Here is a 26728-nt window from a genome sequence, read left to right as displayed (position 1 = left end):
AGGGCTGGAGAGATGGCCCAGTGGTTAAGAGAGCACTTGGTATTTTTGCAGAGAACCTGAGTTTGGTTCCTAGCACTCACATGGTGGTTCGTAACTGTCTACCACCCTCTCTTGGCAGTCACATGCTACATGAGGCGCACATATGGTGCACATGCACGTGTAGGTAAAACGCTCATGACACATTCTTTGCAGGAGTTGTTTTACTCCTTCCATCATCATGTTTGTCCCCGGAATTGAACTTAGGTCTTCAGACTTGACAGCAGGCACTTTGACCCATTGAGCCATCTTGCCAGTTCTCGTTATTTATTAATAAGTGTGTGCATGTGATTCACAGTGCGTGTGTGAAGGCAGAGGGCAACTTCAGGAGTCAGTTCTCTGCACTGTGTGGGTTCTAAGGATGGATTGTCTGCTGATCAACAAGCACTTTTACCCTGTGAGCCATCTCACTGGCCCCATTTTCTTTACGTCATACCAAAGCTTTTAATAATAGCTTAACTGATTTATATGCTTGAAGATGCTACATTATTTCTTACTCCTTGTAGAACAACCAACTAATGCCATTTATCTATAAAGTGGTAAACATAATTCCTGAATAATAATTACTTATACGAATTGCCTTAATCAGACCTGGTAGCTTTCAGAAGGCAGCAAAAAAGTAAACTTTAGGTTGAAGTAGATTCTGTATTACAGATTTTAACTAAAGTTGACTTGAACAAAAAGTGCCTGATATCATAGTATTTCAGCATACCAAAATAAATTTGATTCTTGAGAATTGTAAATACATTCATTTATATTTTATACTTGAGAACTCCAAAAGGAGTTCTGCCGGTTGTTAAATGTCCTTCTCAATATTGCTGAAAATACTTTGAAAGAGTAATTATGTGTGGATTTGTTTGTTTTAGGAGGCAATTCCCCTGTTACACTCAGCAGATACTCACGGAGCATTGTAATGAAGTGTGGTTCTGTAAATTCTCTAATGATGGCACTAAACTAGCAACAGGATCAAAGGACACCACAGTTATCATATGGCAAGTGGATCCGGTATGTATTCCTGTATGAGTTCTTAGACCGCAAAAAGGGGTACTTTTTTGTTTACATTTATTTTATGTGTGTTGCCAGCGTAAGTGTGTGTGTATCACATGTGTGCTTCTCTTGCACAGGACTGGAGTGCTTCTGATACAGAACTCTATAGATGGTTGTGAGCCATGATATAGACGATAGCAGTCAAACCCAGGTCATTTTACTTTTGCATCTTAACTCATTGGTCACTTGTTTGTATTTGTTTTTCGGGACAGGGTTTCTCTGTAGCTCTGGCTGTCATGGAACTTGCTGTGTTCCATGACTACAGATCTGCCTACCTCTGCCCCCTGAGTACTAGGACTAAAGGTGTGTGCCACCACACCCAGCTGCTTACCTATTTTTAATATACATATGTAGAAGTAGTTGACTTCAATAAGTGCCTTTTTTGGTCATGTTTGTCACTTGATTTGTATTTATTTATTTACGTATTTTGGGGGGCAAGTTTTCACTTAGTTTCCCAGGCTGGTGTGGAACTCTCCAGCCCCAGCCAGTATTCCTGAACACCAGGCAGATAGAGATGTATCATCATATCTGTCTATGATGATCACTTTTTTCTATAAATTTTTTCTCTTTGTGTTTGTTCATATATATATATATATATATATATATATATATATATATATATAAACATAATATATATATATGTTTGTAGGTTAATATCACCCTAGTTGTTCAGGGTTTATGCTAGAGATTGTGCTAAGTCATTGTGTATTCTTTCATCCTCTGAATGACTCTGAGGTGCTAAACTTTTTGTATTGAGATGAGGAAACTGGGTTAGAAGGGTTAAAGTCCCCAGTATAATTTGCAGATCTCATGTGGAGTATTAACCTGGTTTTCCCCAATGATAATATTTGAAAATTACTGCATATGGATTTTAAGAATTAAGTTTTCTCTAATCAGAAGTGTCTTTATCACTAGGTAACCTACAGATATGCAGAAATAAGCATGTTCATTTCTTTTAACCAATTGAACATTTATCTACTAGTCAAAAATATCATGAATCCAAATAGGTTAAGGAACTACACTGTTTTAGGAGCCATTCACCTAAGATCTAAATTAAATAAAACTTGTTTTAGGACTAAAACAAGGCTTTTGCCTTTGGATAAATATATTGGCCCCAAATTTATTTTGAGTAAGACAACAACAGATTAGTCTTAGAAGCCAATATGATGGCTCAGCAGCTGAAGAAGGCATGTGCTTTGCCAGCCTGGAGACCTGATTTTGTTCCCTGGGACCTTCGTAAGGTGGAAAGTAATGACTCCACAAAATTGTCCTGACATATGGGCCATGGCATGTCAGCCCACATACAAGTATCATGCACATACAACATACATAGCAAATAATTTAAAGGCACCATAGAAGGGAAAGTACAAATTTGAGACAGGTACTTCTTGAATACCTTCCTGTGATATGTTGTAACTGGCGAGAGGAAAGAACAGCATTCTTCACTATGAAGAAGGAGGTTTTAGGGGCTGGAGAGATGGCTCAGCAGATAGGAGCACTGACTGATCTTCCAGAGGACCCAGGTTCACTTCCCAGCACCCACATGGCAGCTCACAACTGTCTATCACTCCAGGATCCAACATCCTCTCATAGACATACGTGTAGGCAAAACACCAATGCACACAAAATAAAAATAAATAATTTTCTTTAAGAAAAAAAAGAGCTCTTACCTTTTTGTGCCATAATACCTAGTTAGCAATCTGACAGACTTACTGGTTATCTTAAAATAATACTGTTAAGTACACATAGCAGGACTCAGGTGTGTGTGTGTGACAAATATACACACACATAATTCTAATTATTTAAGGAACCTAATTATATTGAAATGTGGGCTCTCCATCTAGAATAAAAAGGTACAATATGTAATATTCCTTCATTAACCCTAAATAATTTTAGTAGCAGATAATGATTACCAGCATTCTTTTTTTCTTTTTTTTTTTTTTTTTGGTTTTTCGAGACAGCGTTTCTCTGTGGTTTTGGAGCCTGGCCTGGAACTAGCTCTTGTAGACCAGGCTGGTCTCGAACTCACAGAGATCCGCCTGCCTCTGCCTCCCGAGTGCTGGGATTAAAGGCGTGCGCCACCACCGCCCAGCTTGATTACCAGCATTCTGAATTAGTAAACTTAAATAATATTGTAAGATATCTGTAACAATTTCAATATGAAATAAGAGTATTTGAAATTTCTCTATTGTTAAGGTATAGTACTGAATTTACTGTTACCTAGTAGTTCTATGTATGTTGCATCAGATTAAATGCATTAGTGATAGATTAAGTCACAGATAGTTCATTGGCTTCTGTATTAGTCAGGGTTTCTATTTCTGTGAAGAGACACTATGACTATAGCAACCCTTATAAGAGAAAACATTTAATTGGGGTGACTTACAGTTCACAGGTTTAGTTCATTATCATCGTGGGGGGACATGGCAGCATGCAGACAGACATGGTGCTGGAAAAGTAGCTGAGAGTTCTACATCTTGATCAGTAGGCGGCAGCAGGAATCTCTATCCACACTGGGCATAGCTTGAGCATAGGAGGCCTCCAAGCTCACCCCATAGTGACACAACTATTCCAACAAGGCCACACCTCCTACTAGTGCCTTTCCCTTTGGGGACCATTTTCTTTCAGACCACTACCACAGCATCCATTAACGAAAAGAAATAATAAACACTTCTCCTTGGAGTAATTTAACCAACAATGAGCCCAGATTTGAATTCTCTGCCTATCTCTCCCCCCATCTGTCTGCTGTATGAGTCTGATCTGCTTGCTTTAATGCTGTTTTGTGACTCTGTCCCTAACAAAGGCATCATAGATATCAAAGGCTATCAAGCAATAATATCTGTATGCTGTAATAAACATTTATGGTAGATATTTATTTTATAAGGCCACTTTCATATTGTTTTCAGCAAATGATTGTCGTAGCATATGTCCACACGTGTTACTTTGCGTCTGGGTATGGAAGAGTACATAACTAAAAACTGCCACTTAAAATGTCAGCTTAGGCTGTGAAAGTCGATTCCATGGCGAGGCCAGTAAGTTTGATTATTTACATAGCTCTCTGTCTCGTTTTTGGAAGAGGTCTCTATATGTAGTCTTGGCTGGCATCAAACTCGGCTCCACCTGCCTCTGCCTCAGGAGCACTGGGATTAAAAGACTTAGGCCATCATGCCTGGTAACATTGTTCTCTTGAATAAACACATGGGCTGAGGACACAGTAGAGCAGCAGTCTTCAATCATAAGTGACCTTTAATCATTTGTGTTCCAAGACCCTGCTTCTATCCATGGACCCTTTCTTGTAGATGTCAGGTTAAGAAGCCCATCAAAGGATTGTACAGGTTAGAAAGGATATTAAGATGCAATTAAATAATGTTACTATGTTTATTTTCAGTTGAAGTATGAGGACATAAAGGAACCTTATTAGAGCTATGGTATAGCATACAAATGGGGACATGAGAAAGACATTTTGGTAGAAAAGGAGTGTGACTTGACCCCTTCGTTAAATAAAATAGACGTATTTTTAGTGATAGCAAAGAGTCACAAATTACACTAGAAAGAGTCTGGGATGTGCACATGACCTTTGAATTTTGAGGGGTTTTGTTAAGTTTGTTTTGCTAGGAGTTGTGGGTGAGATTCCCACTTTATTTAGCCAGTATAAAATGCCTATTGTGTGTTAATTTTTTTAATCTAGGCAACTAAGCATATGGTAATAAACCCTGATGATTCTATAATGGACGCTGTGGGAGCTCAGAAGAGATCTCACTACATCTAGAAAGCTAAGGAAAGTAAGAAAAGAATTTAGGTGAAAGATCAAAGAACTGCTTAGGTGAAACTGAGAATATCCTAAGGCCATCTGGGAGAAGAGTGGAAGTTCAGGACGTGAACCAATGAAGCAGATCTTCTGTATCTCTTGCTGAGGGGTTTAGACTTGATGTCAGCGTTTCCAGAATGGGTTTTCTTGAATACTGGGTGTGCAGAATATAATTGGGTTTTCTTTCTTTCTGTCTGTCTGTCTTATTTTCTTTCTTTCTTTCTTTTTTTTTGGTAAAATTTTCTTGGCCCTATTAGTTTAGGAATGCAGAATTAATATTTAGATTCTGATCTGAAATGAGAAGGATGACTTTACAGATGACCGTACTACAAAAAAAATCCCCTGAGACTGGTAAACTCTTGACATGGTGGTGCTTTTGTTATGTCAAATACTATTTAAGAAAAGTTGACTGCACTTTTTTCCCTCTTTGTCCGTCCGTCCGTCCTTCCTTCCTCCCTCCCTCCCTCCCTCCCTCCCTCCCTCCCTCCCTCTCTGTCTCTCTTTCTTTTTAAAGACAGTAGTTTTATTTAAGCCCTAGTTGTCCTTTGTAACACAGATTCTAATTGGTCTTAATTAAAAAAAAAAAAACCAGTCAGATATAGGGGTTAATGCTGAAGATCAGCGAAGCAGAGTGGCCAGCAACTACAGAGTTCTTTTACCTCTACAAATGGTCAGACCCAGGGGGAGGGGGCGATCCTGTCCACAGACTGCTTCTCCAGACTGCATCTGTCTCCAGCAAATCTCAAACTGGACTGCACGCCTTCCCTTATTTCTCTCTGCCCATCACTCCTGTCTCCACTTCCCTAGTTCTGGGGTTAAAGACCTGTGATCCCAAATGCTGGGATCACCTTTGTCTGAACTGTGTTTCTCTTTTAGACAGATTCAATCTTTTGTAACCCAGAGTGGCCCTGAACTAACAGATCTCCTGTCTCGGCCTCCTGAGTGCTGGGACCAAAGGGGTACACCACCACCTCCCGGCTTGAATATGTATTTTTTTAATGCCCATTTTTGTTATTTGTTTTGTTTAAACTGGATTCCAGGTTGAATTAGAATTCATGACCTTTCTGCTCTGCTTCCCCAATGCTGGGATTAGTGTGTAGAAAAAAAGAATTTAAGGTTTCGTTGCTGTTGTTTTTAATATATATGAGTATTTTGCCCAGCATGTGTGTCTGTGCCCCTGGTAGCTGTGGAGACCAGAAGAGGGCGTTGGGTCCCATGGAACTAGAGTTAGATAGTTGTGAGTTGCCCTATTGGTGCTGGGAATCAAACGAAGTCTGTTGTGTGTTGTTTTTACTCTCTTGTATTTTTGTGGGGCCCGCCACCCAGCTCCCAAATAAATCACACATGTTGGCTTATTCTTAGTTAGGCTTGTTAGTTTGGCTTGTTTCTTGCCAACTTTTCTTAACTTATCACGATTACCTTTTGCCTCTGGGCTTTTATCTTTTTTTTCTGTATACCTTTCTTTCTTACTCTGTGACTGGCTAGGTAGGTGCCTGGCTCCAGATGCCCTCCTCTCCTTGTTCACTTGTTGCTCCTCTCCTTTTATCCTCTCTGCCTGCCAGCCCTGCCTATCCTTGCTTCTGCCTTGCTATTGGCCATTCAGCTCTTTATTATTACTGTCAGGTGTTTTAGATGGGCAAAGAATCACTGCTTCACGGTTACTCAAATGCAGCGTAAACAAAAGCAACACACCTTAAAATAATATTCCCCAACAGAAGTCCTGTGGAAGAGCAGTATCTTTATGATGTATGGAGTTCATTATTATTGAGGTATATAAAATAATTGGGTTTTTTTCCCTCCCTCTTCTGTCTCTCTTCCCCCCACCCTCCTGTAGTTTTTTTTGAGACAGGATCTTGCTGTGTAGCCCAGCCAGACCTTTAACTTATGGTCTTCTATATCTAACCTCTCCAGTATGGAAAAAGCAGTCTTGTTCAAACAATCAGTTTTCTGGATAAGTATTTCTAAAGGAATTTATTGTCAATTTAGAAGAAAATCTTTGTGTTCTTCTGGAGTATTGTTTTGTTAAAGTTTTGTTCTCTTGCAATGTTAATTTAAGCTAGTCAATTTTGACCTTTTATTGTTGATCTGATACAGGTACTCAACAAAGAGGAATCAGTAGTTGCATTGTTAATGTACTGTCATAAAAGGTTTTAGTCATATGAATAAACAGCATAATAAACAAGCCATAGTTATGTTTCTGAAGCCAGGAGGTTTCAGTTTTATCAGACTAGTTTAAGACCTGTTTATAGTTTCTTAGAGGTCATCGCTAGTGGACTTTATCTACCCCCAGGCTTAAATTTAGTCTCAAGGGGCTAGAGAGGCGGCTCAGTATTTAAGAACACTTCCTGTTCTTCCAGAGGACCTCAGTTCTGCTCTCAGCCCTAATATCCAGGCTATTCCAGCCATTCCAAACTACACAACTCCAGCTCCAGGGGACCTACTCTCTCAAGGCCTCTGCAGGAACATACCCAACCCCCTACACACATACAAACACATAAATAAGACTTTTTAAGTTATGCTTAGTACATCTCTAGTTGAATATCTAAAACATATTATTAGATTTTTGGTTTTTCAAGACAGGGTTTCTTTGTGTAACAACCCTGACTGTCCTGGAACTTGCTTTATAGACCAGACTGGCCTCAGACTCACAGAGATCCTCCTGCTTCTGCTCCCTGAGTGCTGGGATTAAAGGTGCGCACTCCCACTGCCTGGTAATTAGGTTTTTCAAAATTTTCTCTGCTTTTCACTTAAACCAGAAATCTGGAGTTTGTCCTCTACCCCACCCCTAAGTGCTGGGGATTGGACCTAGTATACATGCTAGCTGGAATTTTAACTTGCATTTTTATCTCTGAAGTGTCTTCATCATATCTCTTTAGTTATGATAGGTGGATTTTTTTGCTTGTTACATGTTTCTTGAGTCTTCCTTCTGATTCATCTTCAGCATTGTTGTTCCCATCTCTTGCTAAACTTAATATTTTATTAGATATTCCCTAGACTGGCTTGATGTTTCCCTCTGGATAAACCAAATCGTTACCGTGAAGTAAGCATGTCACCTCTTCCAGTCTTGTCTCTTACACATTTGCACTGTATAGTTCAGCCCTTGGAGCATAGTCCTTTGAGTCAGGAAGCCCAAATGAAAATTATTCCCGTATAGATTTCATTTATTTATTTATTGTGTATACAGTGTTCTGCCTGCATATATTCCTTCAGGCCTGAAGAGGGCACCAGGTCTCATTACTGGTGGTTGTGAATCACCATGTGGGAATTGAACTCAGCTTCTGGAAGAACAGCCAGTGCTCTTAACTGCTGAGCCATCTCTCCAGCCCCACAGGTTTTTTTAATGTTACTAAAACTTAGTTTGCTCCCTGGGATATATCGTTCTTAATAATATTGTGTTGCTATCATATTATAAAAGACTTAATAAGCATTCGGTGAATATCCGTAAGTAGTATTGATATTGGTTTGTTAGTGGAAACATATTATGATACAGTCAGTTTTTTAAATAATATTAGACAGCAAATGGCCCAGGAATTCTTCTGCTATGTATATATTTAAGAGTAATAATAATGTGTCCACAGAAAAGCACATACATATTTTTAGTGGGCTTTTTGTTGTTTTGCTTTTATTTGTTTGTTTTGTTTGTTTGAGACAGAGTTTCTCTATGTAACAGTTCTAGCTGTCCTGGAACTCACTTTGTAGACCAGATTGGCTCGAACTCACAGAGATCCACCTGCCTCTGCCTCCCAAGTGCTGGATTAAAGGCGTGCGCCACCACCACCTGTCTGCCATTTTATTCTTAATATTCAAAAAAGTAGAAACCAAATAGAAAAAATATATACTATGTCATGCATGAAGCATAGAGACTTTGGAATGAATGAAATAAGCCAATTACAAGAGACTGTATTATATTTAATTTCATTTATATGGAATGCCCAGACTATACAAATCAATAAAAATAAAGTAGTGGTTTTAAGTTTATAACCTCTTACACGCTGTTCCACAAGTCTATGGATCTACATCAACTGTTAAACTGTATAACCTGAAAATGTTTATTCTGTGCTGTTATGTGTCTAAAGTTATTTACATCTTTTAAATATAGAGAGATAGCTTTTGGTGTGCACATCTACTTTCAGTTTCTTTCAAGTTCCCTAAGGACAATTCCTGTGACAGTTTCATGTTTCTATCTAGTATATAATATGCTCTGTATAGTAGGTAATTAATAGATGTGAGCGAATCTCTATGAAGCAAGCTGCCTGAATTTAGTTAATCCGTATTGACACAGAAACTTCACAGAACAAATAATACTATCAGTGTAGCTCTTTATACTTTAAATTCTTGTGCTAGCAAATGGTAACTTTTAGTTAACTAAGTTGTCTTTTTTTTTTTTAGGATACACACCTGCTAAAGCTGCTTAAAACATTAGAAGGACATGCGTATGGTGTTTCTTATATTGCATGGAGTCCAGATGACAACTATCTTGTTGCTTGTGGACCAGATGACTGCTCTGAGCTTTGGCTTTGGAATGTACAAGTGAGCAAGTTCTATCCTTGGTTTAAGTCCAGCATAATCTTAACACACATTTGTTAAAACTTTATTCTTAGCCAGGCATTGGTGGCACACAGCTTTAATCTCAGCACTTGGGAGGCAGGGGCAGGTGGATCTCTGAGATCAAGACCAACGTGGTCAACAAAGCAAATTCCAGGGCAACCAGGGCTACACAGAGAAACTCTTTGTCTCAGAAAGGGGGAAGAAAAAAAACAGTATTAGAAATTAAAAATATTTTTACAACAGAACCATTTAAGCTAAATTACTGTAACATGTCTCTTGTAAGTTATAGTGCTTCAAATGTTTAGAACTCAGATGTTAAGATTTATAAATTTACTTGCTTTGTAGACCATGCTGGTCTTGAACTCACAGAATGCTGGGACCAAAAAGGCGTGTACCACCATGCTCGGCTTTGCCCTAACTTTTGAAGAGAATTTTCAAATATTGAAAATTTGAGAGGCTGAAGGGATAGCTCAGTGGGTAAGAGCACACTGCTCTTTCAGGAGACCAGAGTTCGGTTCCCAGCACCATACAAATACCTATAACTCCAGCTCTAGGAAATAAAATTCTTAAGAAAAAAAAAGAAAGAAAGAGAGAAATGGTGAAGCCAAACATACTGTCTCAGACCTATAATCCTTCATCTATTAGGAGGCTAAGGTAAGGTGAGTCCCGGGTGACCTATAGAGTGAGTGGTCCGGCTTGGGAATCAGAAAAGTTGAGAAATGGTATAGCTGTGTGTGATATTGCTTGCCTGTAATCCTGTTATTTGGGAGAAAGGTGGGGGATTGAGAGTTCAAAGTCATCATCAGCTACGTAGCAAGTTAGAGACCAGTATGTTTCCCAAAAGCAGAGAAAGGAAATGGTGAGTCATATATGCCCACCACCCTGGATTTGATAGTTGTTGTTATGTTTGTGATATTTGTGTACACAGTGAACATAAATACACAAACAGAAACACTTAAACATCAGAGCCAAAGTATTTGAATGTAAATTACAGACATGTTTAATTCTTAAATATTCAAGTATGTATCCTCAAAAATAACATTATCCTTCATAACATTATTATTTTATGTGTGTAAATGTTTTGCTTGCCTGTATATATGTGTCTCACTTGTGTGACTGGTGCCTGTGAGGTTGGAGAAGGCATCAGACTGATGGTAGGGAATCACGATGAGGGTGCTAAGAATCAAATCCTGATCCTCTGGAAGAGCAATAAGTTCTCTCAACTGCTGAGCCATCTATCTCTCCAGCCCTTATTTTTTTTTAATACCTAACCCACATCTCATTTTGTTCCAAAAATGTCTTTTATTATCAAGCTAGCAAATAACCACTGTTATATTTGTAACTGGGTTTAGGGAAATGGCAAAGCACGGAATTAAATAGGAATAAAATATAGATTAAAGTGAATCTGATCTAAAAGACTTTTTTCTTCTTTTTTTCTATTAAAGCTTCTTTTTCTTCCTCCTAAGTATATACAACCTTACTAGAGACACAGTGACTAATACTTGTGTGGTCTTTACTTGAGTCAGATTTTAGTTCCTGGGTGTTAAATCATGTTTATGTTTAACTGCCATTATGCACTACTTGATAAGTTGAGGCCTTTTCTAGTACGGTTGTCTTTTAAGAAGTCTGAAAGCTATTTCTGTTGAAATTCAGATAGATTTCTAATCTAATGACCTCATACTCACAGTTCTGTGCAAAATAGAAGAAAAACATTGCTGCCTCAGAACTTACTGTGTTAACATATTTGTTAAAAGTAAACACCCAATTTGGATGCTTTTTGTATTTGCATTTAATCTTTTAGCTGCCCAGGTCAAGTGATTAAATAGCTGAGACTTAGTGAAGAGTCTGGGGAAGGATTTAGATGTTGAATTGTTTCTGTTCCTCTCACGTAAGGGAGACATCTAGCTTTCTATTTTGTGCCTCTTGTGCCTTTATCACTTGGCCCCAGGTTCCTAATCATACCCTTTGTTTTCACTCTTTGATTTTTACTTTTGATTACCCATTTCTCACAGGAAAATTATGCCCATGTACTTTTTTTTATACCAAGGGCAGCTTTACCTCTCAGATCCTGTTTCTAATCCCTGAACAAAACGGAACAAGACTAGATTAAATGGTATGTGTAATGTCACCTAAGTTGAATAACTTAGAACGTGTAACAGGAGGATGTCTGAGGTTTCAGCACTAAACAAGCTTGATGAGTTGGAAGCACTGTAGAATGCTATGCTAAACAGTACAGAGATTATTTCTGTGCTCTGCTTTTAATTGAAGTAAAGTTACATATTAGAAAAGTTTTTCCATTTTCCCTGCGTTATAATGAGCATCTGAATATAATATTTATCATAATTATCATTGCCCTTTGTGGTTTTGAGGGCATAGTCTTACTACCTATTAATTGTGTTCTGAAAGAATTATTAATTGCATTAACTATAGTTTTAGGATAAAATTCATAAAGAATTTTGGACTGAGAAGCTCAGGAGAATGAGCTTTGTAGCTTTGGGCTTTTCATTGTCCTGATTGTGGAAAATTATATGTTTAATTCTTTTAAGATGAGAAGATTATTAAAGCTTATTGCATCTGACCTTTTAATTTTTATTTGAGTGTTGTAGTCTTATTTTTTGGTGAGGCCATTTAAAATAGCCGTCTTTCTGAATAGGACTGGTACCTTAGCAATATACCCAATCACCTTCCATTCTTCTGGCTCCCTTCTAAGAATCCTTACCCCTTTCTTTTTCCTTCCTCTTCTTCCCCTCTTTCCTTTCCAGTCTTCTTTGCATATACCCCTTAGAGAGACATCTTGAGCATCTTATCCACAGTTTTATTTCCTTATAGACGGGAGAATTAAGAACAAAAATGAGCCAATCTCATGAAGACAGTTTGACCAGTGTAGCCTGGAATCCAGATGGGAAACGCTTTGTGACTGGAGGTCAGCGCGGGCAGTTCTATCAGTGTGTAAGTATTGAGTGCCTCCTCACCAGGGTATGCCTATTTTAAAAGTCAATTGAACTGTTTGCTTAATGATTTTTAAAATTTACAGTTGCCGGGCATGATGGGACATACTTTAAATTACATAGTAGAGGCAGGCAGATCTCTTAAGTTCTACAGGCTAGCCAAGGTTACGTAGTAAGACCCATCTCAAAAAAAAAAAGATTAAATAAAATGAAGGTTCACTTGACACATAGAATATGAAAACCTACTTACCATCCTCTTACGAGTATTTAGTAGAATTTTTATTACTTCTTTCTACTTTTAAAACCATTTCTGGTACTCATAAAAAGTGTAAAATTACCTGGGCATGGTGGCTGTTGTCTCAGCACTTGGGAGGCAGTGGCAGGTGGATCTCTTGAGTTTTCGGCCAGCCAGGACTATATAGTGAGACTGTGTCACAGAAAAATAAGTGTACTAATTTATAGGACTGAAAAATTCAGCAATTACTTTTGAGTGAGGTTAGGCCTTTGTAAGAAAAACGGTGCTAGCCAGGCATGGTATGGGAAGCTGAGGTGGGAATATTGTCAAGAGTTAACAAGTATCCTGGGAGGTGGGCAGTGATGGCACGCGCCTTTAATCCCAGCACTTGGGAGGCCAGACAGGTGTATCTCTGTGAGTTCAAGGCCAGCCTAGTCTGCAGAGCAAGTTTCAGGACAGGCTCCAAAGCTACATAGAAACTCTGTCTCGAAAAACCAAAAGAAAAATGAAAAAAAGAAGTAGCCTGGGTTCTAGTGAGTTAGAGACCAGCCTGGACTGGAAAGTGAGACCACTGTCTCCAGAAACAGTTAACGGTGCTGTAAAGTTGAGGATGTAGCTCATCTCAAACAGGGCATGGTGGCACACACTAATTGTAGCACTTGGGAGGTAGAAACAATAGGATCATAAGTCCAAGGTCCTTCTTGGCTTTGTGATCAGCCCTGGATATAGGAGACCCAGTGTGGAACAGTAGCAAACCCACAAGAAGGTTGAATTTCATGAATCGCCCAAGCCGAAGTATCTGAGGAATAGAAGTAATCAGTGCTGCGGCTGAGACGGCTCAGCTGCTGAGCATGCAGTGCTCTTACAGGAGTCAAGTTGGGTTCCCAGCCCCCATGTTGAGTGGTTCACAACCACTCTTGCTGCTGTCAGAGGATCCAGTGCTCCCCCTTTTCTGGCTTCTGTGGGTAGCTATACACATGTGCACCTCACACCGACACACTTAATTTTAAAAAATAAACCCTTTTTAAAAAAAGTGATGGGTACTGACAATTTTTCAGTGATTTGAAGAATCTTATGGTCAATAGCTGCTGTGTTGATTGAGGTTTTGATGTCAGTTTTGAGTCTGGGTCACCATGTAGCCTTGGCTATCCAATCATTCCGAGTAGACCAGACTAACCCCAAACTCACAAAGATCCTCCTACATATGCCTACAGATGCTGGGATTAAAGGCGTGTGCCACCACACCTGGCAATTGCAAATTATTTGATTAAACTAAGGTAAATTGTCCTATGACATACAAATGCAGTGTCCCTAAGCTTTGTCTAGGGTCCACATACCACACCTGTCACTTCTCACGGGGTCCTAGTACATGTTTTCAGATCTTTTCCCCCACTGCATCACTTCAGTTGGGTGTTTATTTAGATAAACTGTCTGTAGTTGACCTCTACGGAATAAAACACATTTTACTAGGCTGTGCAGTAGGCTTCATTTCTTCTGGGTAGGTCATTTAAACTACTTTCAAGGCAGCTCACTGACAATTTAATACCTCCCTGGGTAGGTATTACAAGCTGCCCCTTTCTAGTAAAATGAACCTTATGGAATTCATTGTGGTTTATTCTGATAGGTTATAAGCTATTCCTAGTTCTCTTTTTTTCATATCCCAGCTTTGCATGTAAGAGTACAGTGTTTGCAGACCTGTAGTCAAACTCTCATAAGTTAAAATACTTGTAAGTTTGACTAGATCAGCCTCAGACAAAAACAAAGCTATTTTCATAAGTCATTGTCAAATATTACATTTGATTTGCTTTCTGAGTGGTTTTGTTTTTTTTGTTTTGTTTCCCTGCTTAGGACCTGGATGGAAATCTTTTGGACTCCTGGGAGGGGGTGAGAGTGCAATGCCTATGGTGCTTGAGTGACGGCAAGACTGTGCTGGCTTCTGACACGCACCAGAGAATCCGGGGCTACAACTTTGAGGACCTTACAGATAGGAACATGTAACTATTATTTTGTTTCCAGTAGAAATGGTCTAATTTAGCAGGGTGCAGTGGTAGGCACACCTTTAATCCCATCACTCAAGAGGCAGAGGCCAGCCAGTCTCTTGAGTTCAAAGCCAACCTGGTCAACAGAGCAAGTTCCAGGACAGCCAGGGCTACACAGAGAAACCCTGTCTTGAACCTCCCTCCCTTGGAGAAAAGGTGGGGAGAATAGTCTAATTTATATGAAAATGTGTATATAGTTGGGATTTTGTTTATAGTTTTTATTGGTGATTTGAATTGGTGTTATGGGGTACTTATTAACTCATTTTTATTGACACGTATGTAAGACAAAAGTGTCATTTAAGCTAAAATAGTTTATAGTCTCATAATTTGAAGTTCTTGACTCTTCATTTGCTTTTCCTGAAAAATTATTTCTGATTACAGAGTACAAGAAGATCATCCTATTATGTCATTTACTATTTCAAAAAATGGCCGATTAGCTTTGTTAAATGTAGCAACTCAGGTATGTTTTTGTATTTTTTTTTTTTACAACTTTCAGAAAAATTCAACTTAGTGAAAATGTTTTTGTTGTTTTTCGTCTAGCTGGTAATGTATATGTTTAATGCTTAAATATGTAGGAATAAGCTATAAGTTTATTGAAATAATAGCATTTTGCACAAATAGAAAATAAAAATGTTCCAGTGGGCAAAGGAATATTCACAAATTACTGTTAAAGAGTCTATTGAGGCTCGGTGTATAGCTCGCACCATTAATCCCAGCGCTCAGAAAGCAGAATAGTCAATCTCTCTGAATTTAAGAGTGCTTCCAAGCCATTGGACTAGCTCAGTGTTTCTTACCTGTGGGTCAAGACCCTTTTGGGGTTGAATGATCCTTCACAAGGGTCGCTTATCAGCAGATATCCTCCATATCAGATATTTATATTGCGATTCATAACAGTAACAAAATTACAGTTATGAAGTAGCAGTGAAAATAATTTTATGGTTAGGGTCACCACAACATGAGGCACTATATTAGAAGACCCTAGGCTAGATTGTCTGCCTTTTAATAAATAAAACAAAACAAAAAAAAAAACTACTAAGCTTCATGATATCATACATGCCTGAACTCTTAAAAAAAAAAAAACCTTGAGGGTGGGATATAGTGGGGAACACTTTTTGTCCTAGCATACAGGAGGCAGAGCAGGCAGATCTCTGAGTTTGAGGCCAGCCTGGTTTACAGAGCAAGTTCTAGGCCAACCAGGGCTACACAGAGGAACCTGGTCTCAAAAATAAAAAAGCACAGCAAACAAACCTAGGAGGATCTGTCAGCTCCAGGCTACCCTAGAGTATTTAGTGGGATTGTCTTTTTAAAAAAAAATAAATAGCCGGGCGGTGGTGGCGCACGCCTTTAATCCCAGCACTCGGGAGGCAGAGGCAGGCGGATCTCTGTGAGTTTGAGACCAGCCTGGTCTACAAGAGCTAGTTCCAGGACAGGCTCCAAAACCACAGAGAAACCCTGACTCCAAAAAAAAAACAAAAATAAATAAATAAAAGTCACAGATGGGAGGCAGAAGCTAGCCCTATCTTTAAAAAAAAAAAGCAACAAAAAATTCTTTTTTTCTTTCTTTTTGCCTGCAGGGAGTTCATTTATGGGACTTGCAAGACAGAGTTTTAGTAAGGAAATACCAAGGTGTTACCCAAGGGTTTTATACAATCCATTCATGTTTTGGAGGCCATAATGAAGACTTCATCGCTAGTGGCAGTGAAGGTAAAGTTTGTGTTGCTGTTCGCTCACTGCGTAGGTGAATTTAATGTCTGTGGTCTCCCAGTTTATCAGCAGGTGTCAGAGAGAAGATTAAGGTTTTTAGTGGATTGTCGACTATATTGTTTGTTGTTGTTTTTTTTTTTTTTTTTTTTTTTTTTTTTTTTTTTTTTTTTTTTTTTTTTTGGACTATATTCTTAATGTTACCTTTTGGGGAATGGCTTGAATCCTTGATGTTTTGTTTTGGTTTTGATTGTTTGTTCATTTTCCCTTATGTTGCTGGTGATGGAACCCAGGGCCTTAAGCTGCTAGTGTTCTGTGCCTGTTACAGATGAGTGGAACCTGTCCTAATCATGTTTTAGAAATGCGTTTGACTTTAATCCCAGCACTAGGAAGGCAGAGGCAGGCGGATCTCTGTGAGTTTGAGGCCAGCCTGGTCTACAAGAGCTAGCAAGCTCCACAGCTACAGAGAAACCCTGTCTCGAAAAACCAAAAAAAAAAAACCAAAAAAAAAAAAATGCGTTTGATGTTTGAATCAAGTCAAAATTTACTTAAATCATTATACCTTTATATAATTGGTTGTTTTCAAAGGTCGGAAAAGTCAGGCTTGCTAGTCATAGTGGCACATGCCTTTAATCCTAGCACTCGAGAGAGATGGAGGCAGAAACAAGTGGATTTCTGTGAGTTTGAGGCCAGCCAGGTCTACATAGTGAGTTTCAGGACAGCCAGGACAATATAGAGAGATCCTGTCTCCAAAAACCAAAAGATGGTTATTATGATTTACTTATATTTCAACAGAATAATTATTTCTATCAAGGCAATGGAAAATAATAATTTTTTTTAAAAGATAGTATGTGTGTCTGAGCAACACATTTATGCTGATAGTTATGGTTTCAGAAAAAAATTACAATTTTCTTTCTAGTAAACTTGGTTTGTAGATGACAAATACCTGTGTTTTTAGATAAACATGTGCCTGAACAGCAAAGTAGAGAGATTAGTTTTCCATTATTTCAGATTACTTCAGTCACTGTCTCTACAGTGTGGGAGAAGCAGAGTACCCACCTCCTAGCATGAGGAAGATTTCATTACACACATAAAGTACTTTGTAAGCTCCCAATAAAGGTTTTCCTCTAATGGTTGCAGTTTTCCAGTTTGGATACCTCGTTTCTCTTTCACCTCCACAGAGTACATCATCATCTCTATTCTGGGCTCGTTTATGCTCAGATACCTTATTTGTATCTGGAGTTGTTCTGTTAACAAATGTCATGTATAGGTCTGGACAGTTGGGAGGTTGGGAGCCACCTTACACGGGTGCTTGGGAACTGAACTCTAGTCCTCTACAAGAGCAGCAAGCATTAACTGCTGAGCCATCTTGCCCCAGGTTGTGATTAGCGTTAGTCACAGATGAACAGACTACTGCAAATAGCTATTTTTGTGGCTTCAGAGCTAGGTACCTTGAATAGGAAGAAAAAAATTATAATGTATTAACATGACTTTTCACAGAAGTTATTAAACTACTTTATTTTTTCCTCCCTTTAAGATATAATATTGAAGAATCATGTTCTGTGTGTAGTAAATGATAATTCTGTTGATGACATGGCTCTCTAACACTTCTCTGAATTGCTCTACATTTAGATCACAAGGTTTACATCTGGCACAAACGAAGTGAACTGCCAATTGCAGAACTGACAGGGCACACGCGCACAGTTAATTGTGTTAGCTGGAACCCACAGATTCCATCTATGATGGCCAGTGCCTCAGATGACGGCACTGTTAGAATATGGGGACCAGCACCTTTTCTAGACCACCAGAATATTGAAGGTAAGGCACACACAGTCTTTGTGTTCTCCAAATACTGCTCTGAGTGACAGTACTTTTAAATAGTAGCTTAAATGTAGAATGACTTTTTTTTCACCTTTTCACTTTATAAAAAGAATTTGAAAAATCTAAGATTAAGTTTTATTTGTTTTTTTTGGCTAGACAACGACGAAAGTAAGCTCCAATATATACTTCCTCGTTTGCATCAAGTTAGCTGTAGTATACTTTAGAATTTGGGGGATTAAGAGATGGGAACATGCTAACTGTTAGCCCCATAAGTGTGGGGACTTAAGTTTGGATCCCCAAACCCATGTAATGTTGGTGTATAGTAGTGTGAGTCTATAATCCCTTTGCTTTTATGGAACATGGTAGGTGGACACATAGGAGAATCACCAGAAGCTGCTAGGCCAGCTAGGCAGACATGTACAGCAGAGAACAAGGGAGATTGTCTCTCGGTGGAAGGCAAGGACTGACACCCAAGGTTGTCCTCTGACATCCACACATCTTGCATCTGCAGGTATACACTTGCATGCACATACAGATTTTATTAAAGTGATGCTTCGTCTTACTGTGTAAATGTGATATTACATGAAATGTTTTATGTACTTGAGAACTAAACAATTATAAATTCTGAGAAACTTTCATTTTATTGATCATCATTTTGGGGTTTTACTAATATGTTAGCGCCGTATAGCATACTAACATTAACTATGTCTTATGGCGAAGGAAAGAAGGAACTAAAATTTCTGTGCTGCCCATGTGCCAAGTAGCATGTTCAGTGTATATTTGCTCTCCGTGTGTTCATGGTCTTGTAAGAGGAACATTTTTACTTTCATTTTATAGGGAAGGAACCAAAATATGACAGATCTCGTTAATTTGTTGAATGCTGCCATTTTGGCAAGTCTAGGCCTGGAAGGTTTTTCCCACCACCTTGATACTTGATGAAGAAAGTCATAAAGCTAACAGATGAGGATCAATTCTTGATTAAATATAATAATACTAGAGAGAATAAGATATTTTATGTAAATGTCCCTTTTTCACTCAAAGAGAACAAGTAAACTGTCTCATTTAGAGGGAAACACTTAGAGATTGTTTTGTTCATTATGTTCCACCAAATGGTTGTTATTGTTTTGTTTTTCTCGTGTGTGTGCCTGTGCTGTGTGCCCATGCTACCTGATGTTCATGTTGGGAACAGAATGACAATCCTCTGCAAGAGCAACAAATGCTTTTAACTGCTAAAGCCATCTAGCTCTTCCAACCTCCCACCTAAACGATTTAGGAAGAAAGACATTTAACAGTTTCAACTAATGATTTTCATTGGAGGGAAGTTAACTTTTTTAAATTTTGTTAATGACAGAGATGAAGCCAGTGCACGCCTTTAATCCCAGCACTTTGGAGGTGGCAGAGGCAGACAGGCCTCTTAAGTTTGAGGCTGACTGGTCTACAGAGCAAATTATGATCTTTGGACATCTGCATCTGTAATTATCTGTACTTCTGTATTTTATTAGTCAGTCAGAATGTGATTGGAAGAAGTAGGATAGGAGTTGTCTACGCAGCAGCTTCATCTCATAAGCAGTGCTGGCAGCAGCACAGTGGGATAAGAGTTGCACTTTGTATTTTGTGACTTCAGTGGGTGTACCAGATACTGGCTCAGTTCCCAGATCAGGACCAATTCAGCGATGTTCACTGTGCTACACCAACATAGGTCTGACCCTACAGATATGGTCATTCTCATTTCAAATAAAAGAAGTACTTTTTGAGAATATCCCTTGTGGTCTTTTCCCACATACAAACGAAACATTTTTCTATACCTTTTTAGAACAGGAATTTGGAAGTATAAGTGGCTTAAAAATAACATTCAAAGAATGTAGTCTAAGGTTATAATATGTCATTTAAATACTTAACTCAAAACGATATATCCATGATATAAAAAGTTTGTACATTTGTTGGGTACAGGAAGGTGATGGGTACACGTCTATGTTGAATCAGTGGGACTGCTTGCTGGAATTGGTATCCTTCCTGGGTTCTGTTGATTGAGCTCAGGTCTTCAAGTTTACCAGCAAGTGCTTATATGTGTGGTGCCCACAGAGGCCAGAAGAGGCTGTCTGATTCCCCAGGACTGGAGTTAGAAACTTTTAAAATCCCACTGTGTGTGTTGTGGGAATCGAACCAGGGCCCTCTGAAAGGACAGGCATTGTTTTTTAACTGCTGAGCCATCACTCTACCTCCTGGCTTAATTTCTAATCTTTTGTAATGAGTTACAAGATTGATTGCCTTAGTTGCTTTCTGGGTTTTGTTTGTGTGTGGTGGGGTGTATAAAATGAAATAGGTTAATCCCAGCACTTGGGAGGCAGAGGCAGGCGGATCTCTGTGAGTTCGAGACCAGCCTGGTCTACAAGAGCTAGTTCCAGGACAGGCTCCAAAACCACAGAGAAACCCTGTCTCAAAAACCAAAAAATAATAATAATAATAATAAAATAAAATGAAATAGGATGAAATATTTATACATGCTATATAAGGTACATGAACCTTGAAAATGTATAGTAAATGAAACACACCAGAAACAAAAACATACAGACACACAATATGCTGTGATTGCATTTTATATTGAAGTGGTTTAAAAATAGGCCAATCCACAGAGACTAGAGGAATATTTGGGGTTTTTTTGTTTTTTGTTTTGTTTTAAATGGGGATTTGTGTGATTGCTACAAGATGGTAAAGTTGGTCTAAAATTGTGTGCTGTTGTTATACAAGCTATCAATATATTAAAACTATTAAGTACTTAAGTGAGTATATTGTTATGGTATGTGAACTCTATCTTAATACAGGTCATATATACACCGCTCCCAAATGGAGCTGGGTGATGCCGGAGACCTCAGGCTTTAGCAGCTGAAGGGATTGAATACATAGAGTGTGCAGCTCTGCCTTGTATTATTAGTTTTCTTTCATTGTTCTTGTTGTAAACTAGCAAAATTTTCTTATCCCAATTATCTACTTCAAGTTTAATTTTAAAAATAGGGAATTCTGCCCACGCCTTTAATCCCAGCACTCAGGAGGCAGAGGCAGGTGATCTCTTGAGCTCAAGGCCAGCCTGATCTACAGAATGGGTTCCAGAACAGCCAGGGCTGTTACATAGAGAAACCCTGTCTTAAGAAAAGAAAAGAAAAACCAAAATAAATTAATAAATGAAATAAGGAATCCTGTCAGGCATGGTTATGCACACCTTTAATCTGGAGGCAAAGGCAGGTAGAACTCAAAGTTCAAAGCCAGCTAGAGCTACACAGTGAGATTGTCAAAAAGTAGCATAAAATTATAAAATTCTAATATTATGTTCATCCCTTTTCCGTATTATTTCAAATAATCATGAGGTTACATTATAAAATATAACCTAAAACTTGAGGGAGATACATTAAGGACTACGAAAATATCAAGAATTTTTATTTATGTTATTTATTCTGCTGTTTATATACTAATGCGGATTTTGAAACTTTCTAACTGGTATCTTTTTCTTTTCTTTTTCTCTCTGCACGTTTTCATCTTGTCTTCATTCAGAGGAATGCAGTAGCATGGATAGTTGATGGCGAATTGGAGCAGACGACTTCTGTTTAACTTAAAATTAGTCGTATTTTAATGGCTTGGGATTTGGTGCAAACAAACATGATTGATAGCTGGACAGACATGCTCATCATGAAAAAAAGAACCATTTCTGAAGCCCGATTGGGGCCAAACATTTACACCTTGCTTCATAGTAACCAGTTGATGAAGCACGTCGTTAGAACGTTGTTGGACACCATGTTGAATTATTCCCCATCGGTTGTGAAGAACTGTGCTACATTCAGGCTTACCCATTGAACTCAGTATATATATATTTTTCCCTCCTGCCTTTTGTCTGGTGGGATACCATTCTTGTTGCTCTTCTGTGTAATGAAGTTCAAATGCTTGTTTGGAAACTTTATTTAACAGTTTAGAAGGCTTGATAGGAAGAGTTCATTAGTCTGAAGAGTATACATTGGACAGGAAAGAACTTCCTTTTGTTTCTTCAAATCTTTCCGCCTTATTTAGCTTGAGATCTTTGCAGCTTGGTTCATGGATTCTAGCCTTGCCCGTTGCGCAGTATATACTGATCAGATGATAAACAGTGAACTATGTCAAAAGCACTCTCAATATTACATTTGACAAAAAGTTTTGTACTTTTCACATAGCTTGTTGCCCCGTAAAAGGGTTAACAGCACAATTTTTTAAAAATAAATTAAGAAGTATTTATAGGATTAAAGTGACTTCATTTGTATACATTTGGAATCTAAACCAGCTTAAAAAGAGTTTCCTCTGTGACTCAGATATGCAGTGTGACTGATGCTCTTCTGGAGTGCCGCCTGAGACGGCATGGTCAGAGACAGTGCTCAGAAGGACATGGCACAGGAGAGCAGAGAGATACTTGGAAGGTTCCCCCTTTTATTTTGTTCCCGAAGGGACATCAGTACCTGATGTTGAAGAAATTCAAGATCCAAAAGGAGAATTTTATAAATACACCAACATAAATAACAAATCAGCCATCAGTCTAGGTTTTCAAGAGAGCTTGTTCCATGTTCTTCTGGTCTTGGTGTGATCTAGTAAAAGTAGAGATCAGAAGATAGGCGACTTTGGGAATTTATAGTGTAGTTGAGACTTAGAAGAATTCGGCAGGTTACAAACATAAATAAACTGGGATTAAAACCTCAGTCATTTCTTCTAGTTGCCCTTAATGCCCAACATAGGGACACTGGAATTTAAAGAAGATTCCTTCTCAGCTTTTCAGATGTTGCCATACTGAACCTCATTCAAACTGGTGCTGTGGACAGTCTTTCCCTCTCCTCCCCCTTGTAGTTTAAGGGACGGTTTCCTTACGGGAACAAAGACTACTCACTTTGAAGACTACATCCAACGTCTGATGTTCACGGTGTTTTTGAACCCACAGCCACTGGCTCTAACAGTCTCCCTTGAAATGCCCTGTTGTCAGTAGAGGATAATAAGGGTGACCACAGCTATTATTAGGAGAAGTGGAATCACTCCCAAAGTAAGATCCTGGTGAAGAAAAAAACATCTTGTACCAAGTTGCCCTTGAGGCTGAGCCAAATCTATGGCATTCTCACCATGATCATACCCTTCACAGCCCTAAGAGGAGAGAGGCTTGGATGGTAGAGGTCATGACGGGTGGTAGCAGTGAGGAGAAAGTAAGGAAAAGGGAGAAGAAGAAAACACATTTGGCCTTAAAATAGTGTTCATCTCCCAAAGCCCACAGTAAGGAAATGGCAGAGCATAGTCGGCGATTATTTTATGAAATTGATGTGTAAAAAGGTTTCTTTAAACTTCATTTTGCAGAGACCACCACTTTAGAAAATCAGAGAAATCCTGTTTTGATACTTCCAAGTTAAAATAGTATGTTACCTTTTATCTGGTACTTCATTTCCTGACTGAAGTTACTTTTTACTTTAAGCTTGAATAAAAACTTTGATTTGTTAATGTATATAATTAAGTGGCAACTCCTCTTTACCTCAGTGCAGTTAAAACCGTATTTTGATTGATATACCCTGAAGCCATTAATACATACACCCCAGTCTCTACAGTAACAATCACTAACAAAATGTGGCAAACTCCACAGCTGTTTACAAATGTAGTTACATCGTCCTACATGGTACATACGGAATATTCCCTGAGATCTGTGCCCACTCAGATTCTACACCAAGCCACACCTAGATCTGTCTTGAGTTCTCACAGTACTTCTGAAGTACAGTTCAAAACACCTAGAAGTAAAAATGTAGACTGAAAGGGAGGGACATTTTACAAGACCGTAACTCCTGTTAAAGTGGAGGTGCAACTATGCAAAGGTGTTCATAGCAGCTAGGTGAACTTGGTTGCCAGGTCTGTCCTAACTGGCAGTTTCCTGAATATACTGGTACTTCATTGTGCCAATTTGCTATAAGCATCCGCTTCCTATATTTACCCTGAAGTGAACATGTGAGAAAGATGGTGAAAAAACCCTAGCTTTTATGATGGAAGAATCTAGTGGCAGGATTTTTCTAACCTTTAGCTATTAACTGAAATTTTCTGACAATGTGATAAACCACACAAAGAGGGAAAGTTCTGTCAAGCCTGTCACAAGATACTAACCAATGTATAAACTGAAAAGTACCAATACTTTTTGCACATAGATCAAAATAGTGGAGAATTTTGGCTCCAAAAATCAGGTTAGTAGGCTCAATTCCATGTGCTTAAAAATGTTTTTGTTGTTATTAATGCATTGATTAAGGGCTAGAGCAAGAATGAAATTAAATGTCTTTTTCCTCTAAATAACTGGTTTTTAGTGGTAAAGTGTTGGATTTGGGAATCACTGAGGTTGGTGTGGGTGGTGAGCAAATGAATTAAGAGTGGGAGTTGGGGGATGACAGAGCTTCAGACTCGAGTTTCTATTTTATTAGTATTCATGTCAGCTGTATTTCATTGCTCTTGCTGGCCAGATAAATAGTCTAGTAATCCAGGTAAGTAGTTGAAGACAGGAAATTTTGTTTACAATGTCCCCATATATTGGCCCATTTTATTGGGTGGGAGAACAAAAAAGGAATTCTCTGACTATAAGTAATTAAAATGACCTGTTAGATAAACCAAGAGCAATTTTATCGCTATTTCTTTAGTCTGAGAAAATGCAAACAGTAATTCAGCAAGGTCAGTGGTTAGGAGTGCTCTGCCTCAACTGGCGTTCTGTGGCATTAATAGAAAATTCTTCTTCCCCACCCCTCCCCACCTTGAAATCTTTTTTAGGACATTGGTTCCTGCAAACAAGAACTGACCCTCTGCTTCCCATTGGGTAAATGTATATCGCACATCCTCTTGAAAGGGAACATATCCATGTCATTTACTTTACGGCAGAAGAATGGGGAGGAAAGAAGATAATCTGTCTTAATATCCTTTGTGTCCCGGTTTTTAAATATATATTAGTAATTTTACTTTAATGTCTCAGACTTCAGCAAATCTCCCTTTGTTTGCTGGCCAAAGCATTCCCTCCATTTCCAAAACCATAACTGATTTCACTTAAACTGCTTACACTTCGACACTTTCTAAAAACAGGGTGAATTTAATCTAAACTTTGCAGTGTTGAGTTGTTACAGTAGCTGCTCTAGAATTGAAAAAAAACAAGCTGTATAAACCCATCCCCTATCTATTTAATCCAGACAGCCTGGGTTAATGAGATTAATCCTATAAAATTTTGTGTGTTTGAGAAAGAACTTGATTCATAAAATACCCTAGAAACAACTAGGTTGTCATTTTTACTGAAAGTCCAGTGCACATGTAAAGTGCACTCTTTAAGACTTGGTTAATACTTGTCTATTTTTATAAGAATGAAATTATGTCCCATCTTTGACTTAGACATTTACGTTATCAGGATCAATATGCTAAAATTAATCACAACATTCTTAGGCTCAGAGGGGGGAATGTTATTGGTCCCTTGAAAGTAAAAGAGTGAGAGTGCTTGTGGGTGCGTGTGGGTGACGTGTCGAGAGTAGATCACAAAAGCATGTATGTGCTTACAAACCAAGCTGTAGAGATCACATGAAGAACTTGGTGTTGCTCTGGAGATTTCTGAGCTAGGGAGAGTGATATGGCATTGTGTTATGTAGCTCACACAGCTGTTGGTGTGGACTAACAGTTACTATGAACTGACAGGTGTTTCCAGAGGATTGTGTTCTTAAACTTTGGGGTTTGCTTTTTTAACTGCCTCTCAGATTATATTTAGTGGTTTAAATTTCTTTATTATTTCATTAAAGTATAAAAACTTCAGGTCTCATATTTATTTTCATTTGTTCTACTAATTATTTACAAAACACCTTTTGGTTGACATTTATTTTATAAATGTGTGGTATATTAAATGTCTTTAAATTTTTTTGTTTGGTTGAAATTACAGTAACTTAGATTTGCTTTATTGGGATTTTTAAATTTTATTTTAATTACACCTTTTCCATGTCAGTGCGCAGCACTTGCCCAGTCCTTTGTATTCCCTTCTCTCAATTCAATAAACAGAATGAATAATTGATTCTTGTTGTATTACATCTCAAATGACTAGTTTGCTGAACTGGTAGCCATATCTTGACTAGAGTTTGTGAGTGGAGCATAAGGACACAATTGTTAGTGTTCTTGAAGAAGGCCATTATGCAGCTAGTCATAGGTAAGGTTAGATCCCAGAACCTGTACTTAGAAAAGCCACTGAGATAGCTCAGCAGGGCTTTTTCCAAGCCTGGTAACTTGAGTTTGGTTACTAAGAATGCACATGAAGACACCCAACTCCTGCAACAATATGTGCCCGCATCCCCCCACCCCCAGAAATAAATAATAGTAGAAAACCTGTTTGTGTGTGCATGTATAGTACTGATAAACTGCTAATATACCCAGTTCTTAGTGTATTCCAGCCCCTAGAATAAGCCACTTGATAATATAAGCACAGGTCTATAAGGAGATGGTAATTCCCAGCTTACAGATGAGGGAGAACAGGTATGAAGCTGAGAGTTAAATTATACCTTAAGAG

The 26728-nt window shown here is 38.5% G+C and overlaps 1 protein-coding gene across 2 annotated transcripts in view; it reads left to right on the top strand.

The window, feature by feature from the left end:
* The window catches only part of Wdr26 (WD repeat domain 26), a 46524-nt gene extending 20292 nt beyond the window's left edge, over nt 1-26232 (top strand). For both annotated transcript variants that reach the window (XM_057769229.1, XM_057769230.1), the window contains exons 7-14: nt 903-1041; nt 9278-9418; nt 12266-12385; nt 14468-14613; nt 15040-15118; nt 16233-16362; nt 17992-18177; nt 21727-26232. In XM_057769229.1, coding sequence (XP_057625212.1) covers nt 903-1041; nt 9278-9418; nt 12266-12385; nt 14468-14613; nt 15040-15118; nt 16233-16362; nt 17992-18177; nt 21727-21752 — 967 coding nt within the window. In that variant the 3' untranslated portion in view covers nt 21753-26232. The remainder of the gene's footprint in view (nt 1-902; nt 1042-9277; nt 9419-12265; nt 12386-14467; nt 14614-15039; nt 15119-16232; nt 16363-17991; nt 18178-21726) is intronic.
* The last annotated feature ends 496 nt before the right edge of the window (nt 26233-26728 follow it).

The sequence above is a fragment of the Chionomys nivalis genome, chromosome 5 (genome assembly GCF_950005125.1).
Source record: "Chionomys nivalis chromosome 5, mChiNiv1.1, whole genome shotgun sequence".
Lineage (NCBI taxonomy): Eukaryota > Metazoa > Chordata > Mammalia > Rodentia > Cricetidae > Chionomys > Chionomys nivalis.
This window is presented reverse-complemented; position numbering and strand designations above follow the sequence as displayed.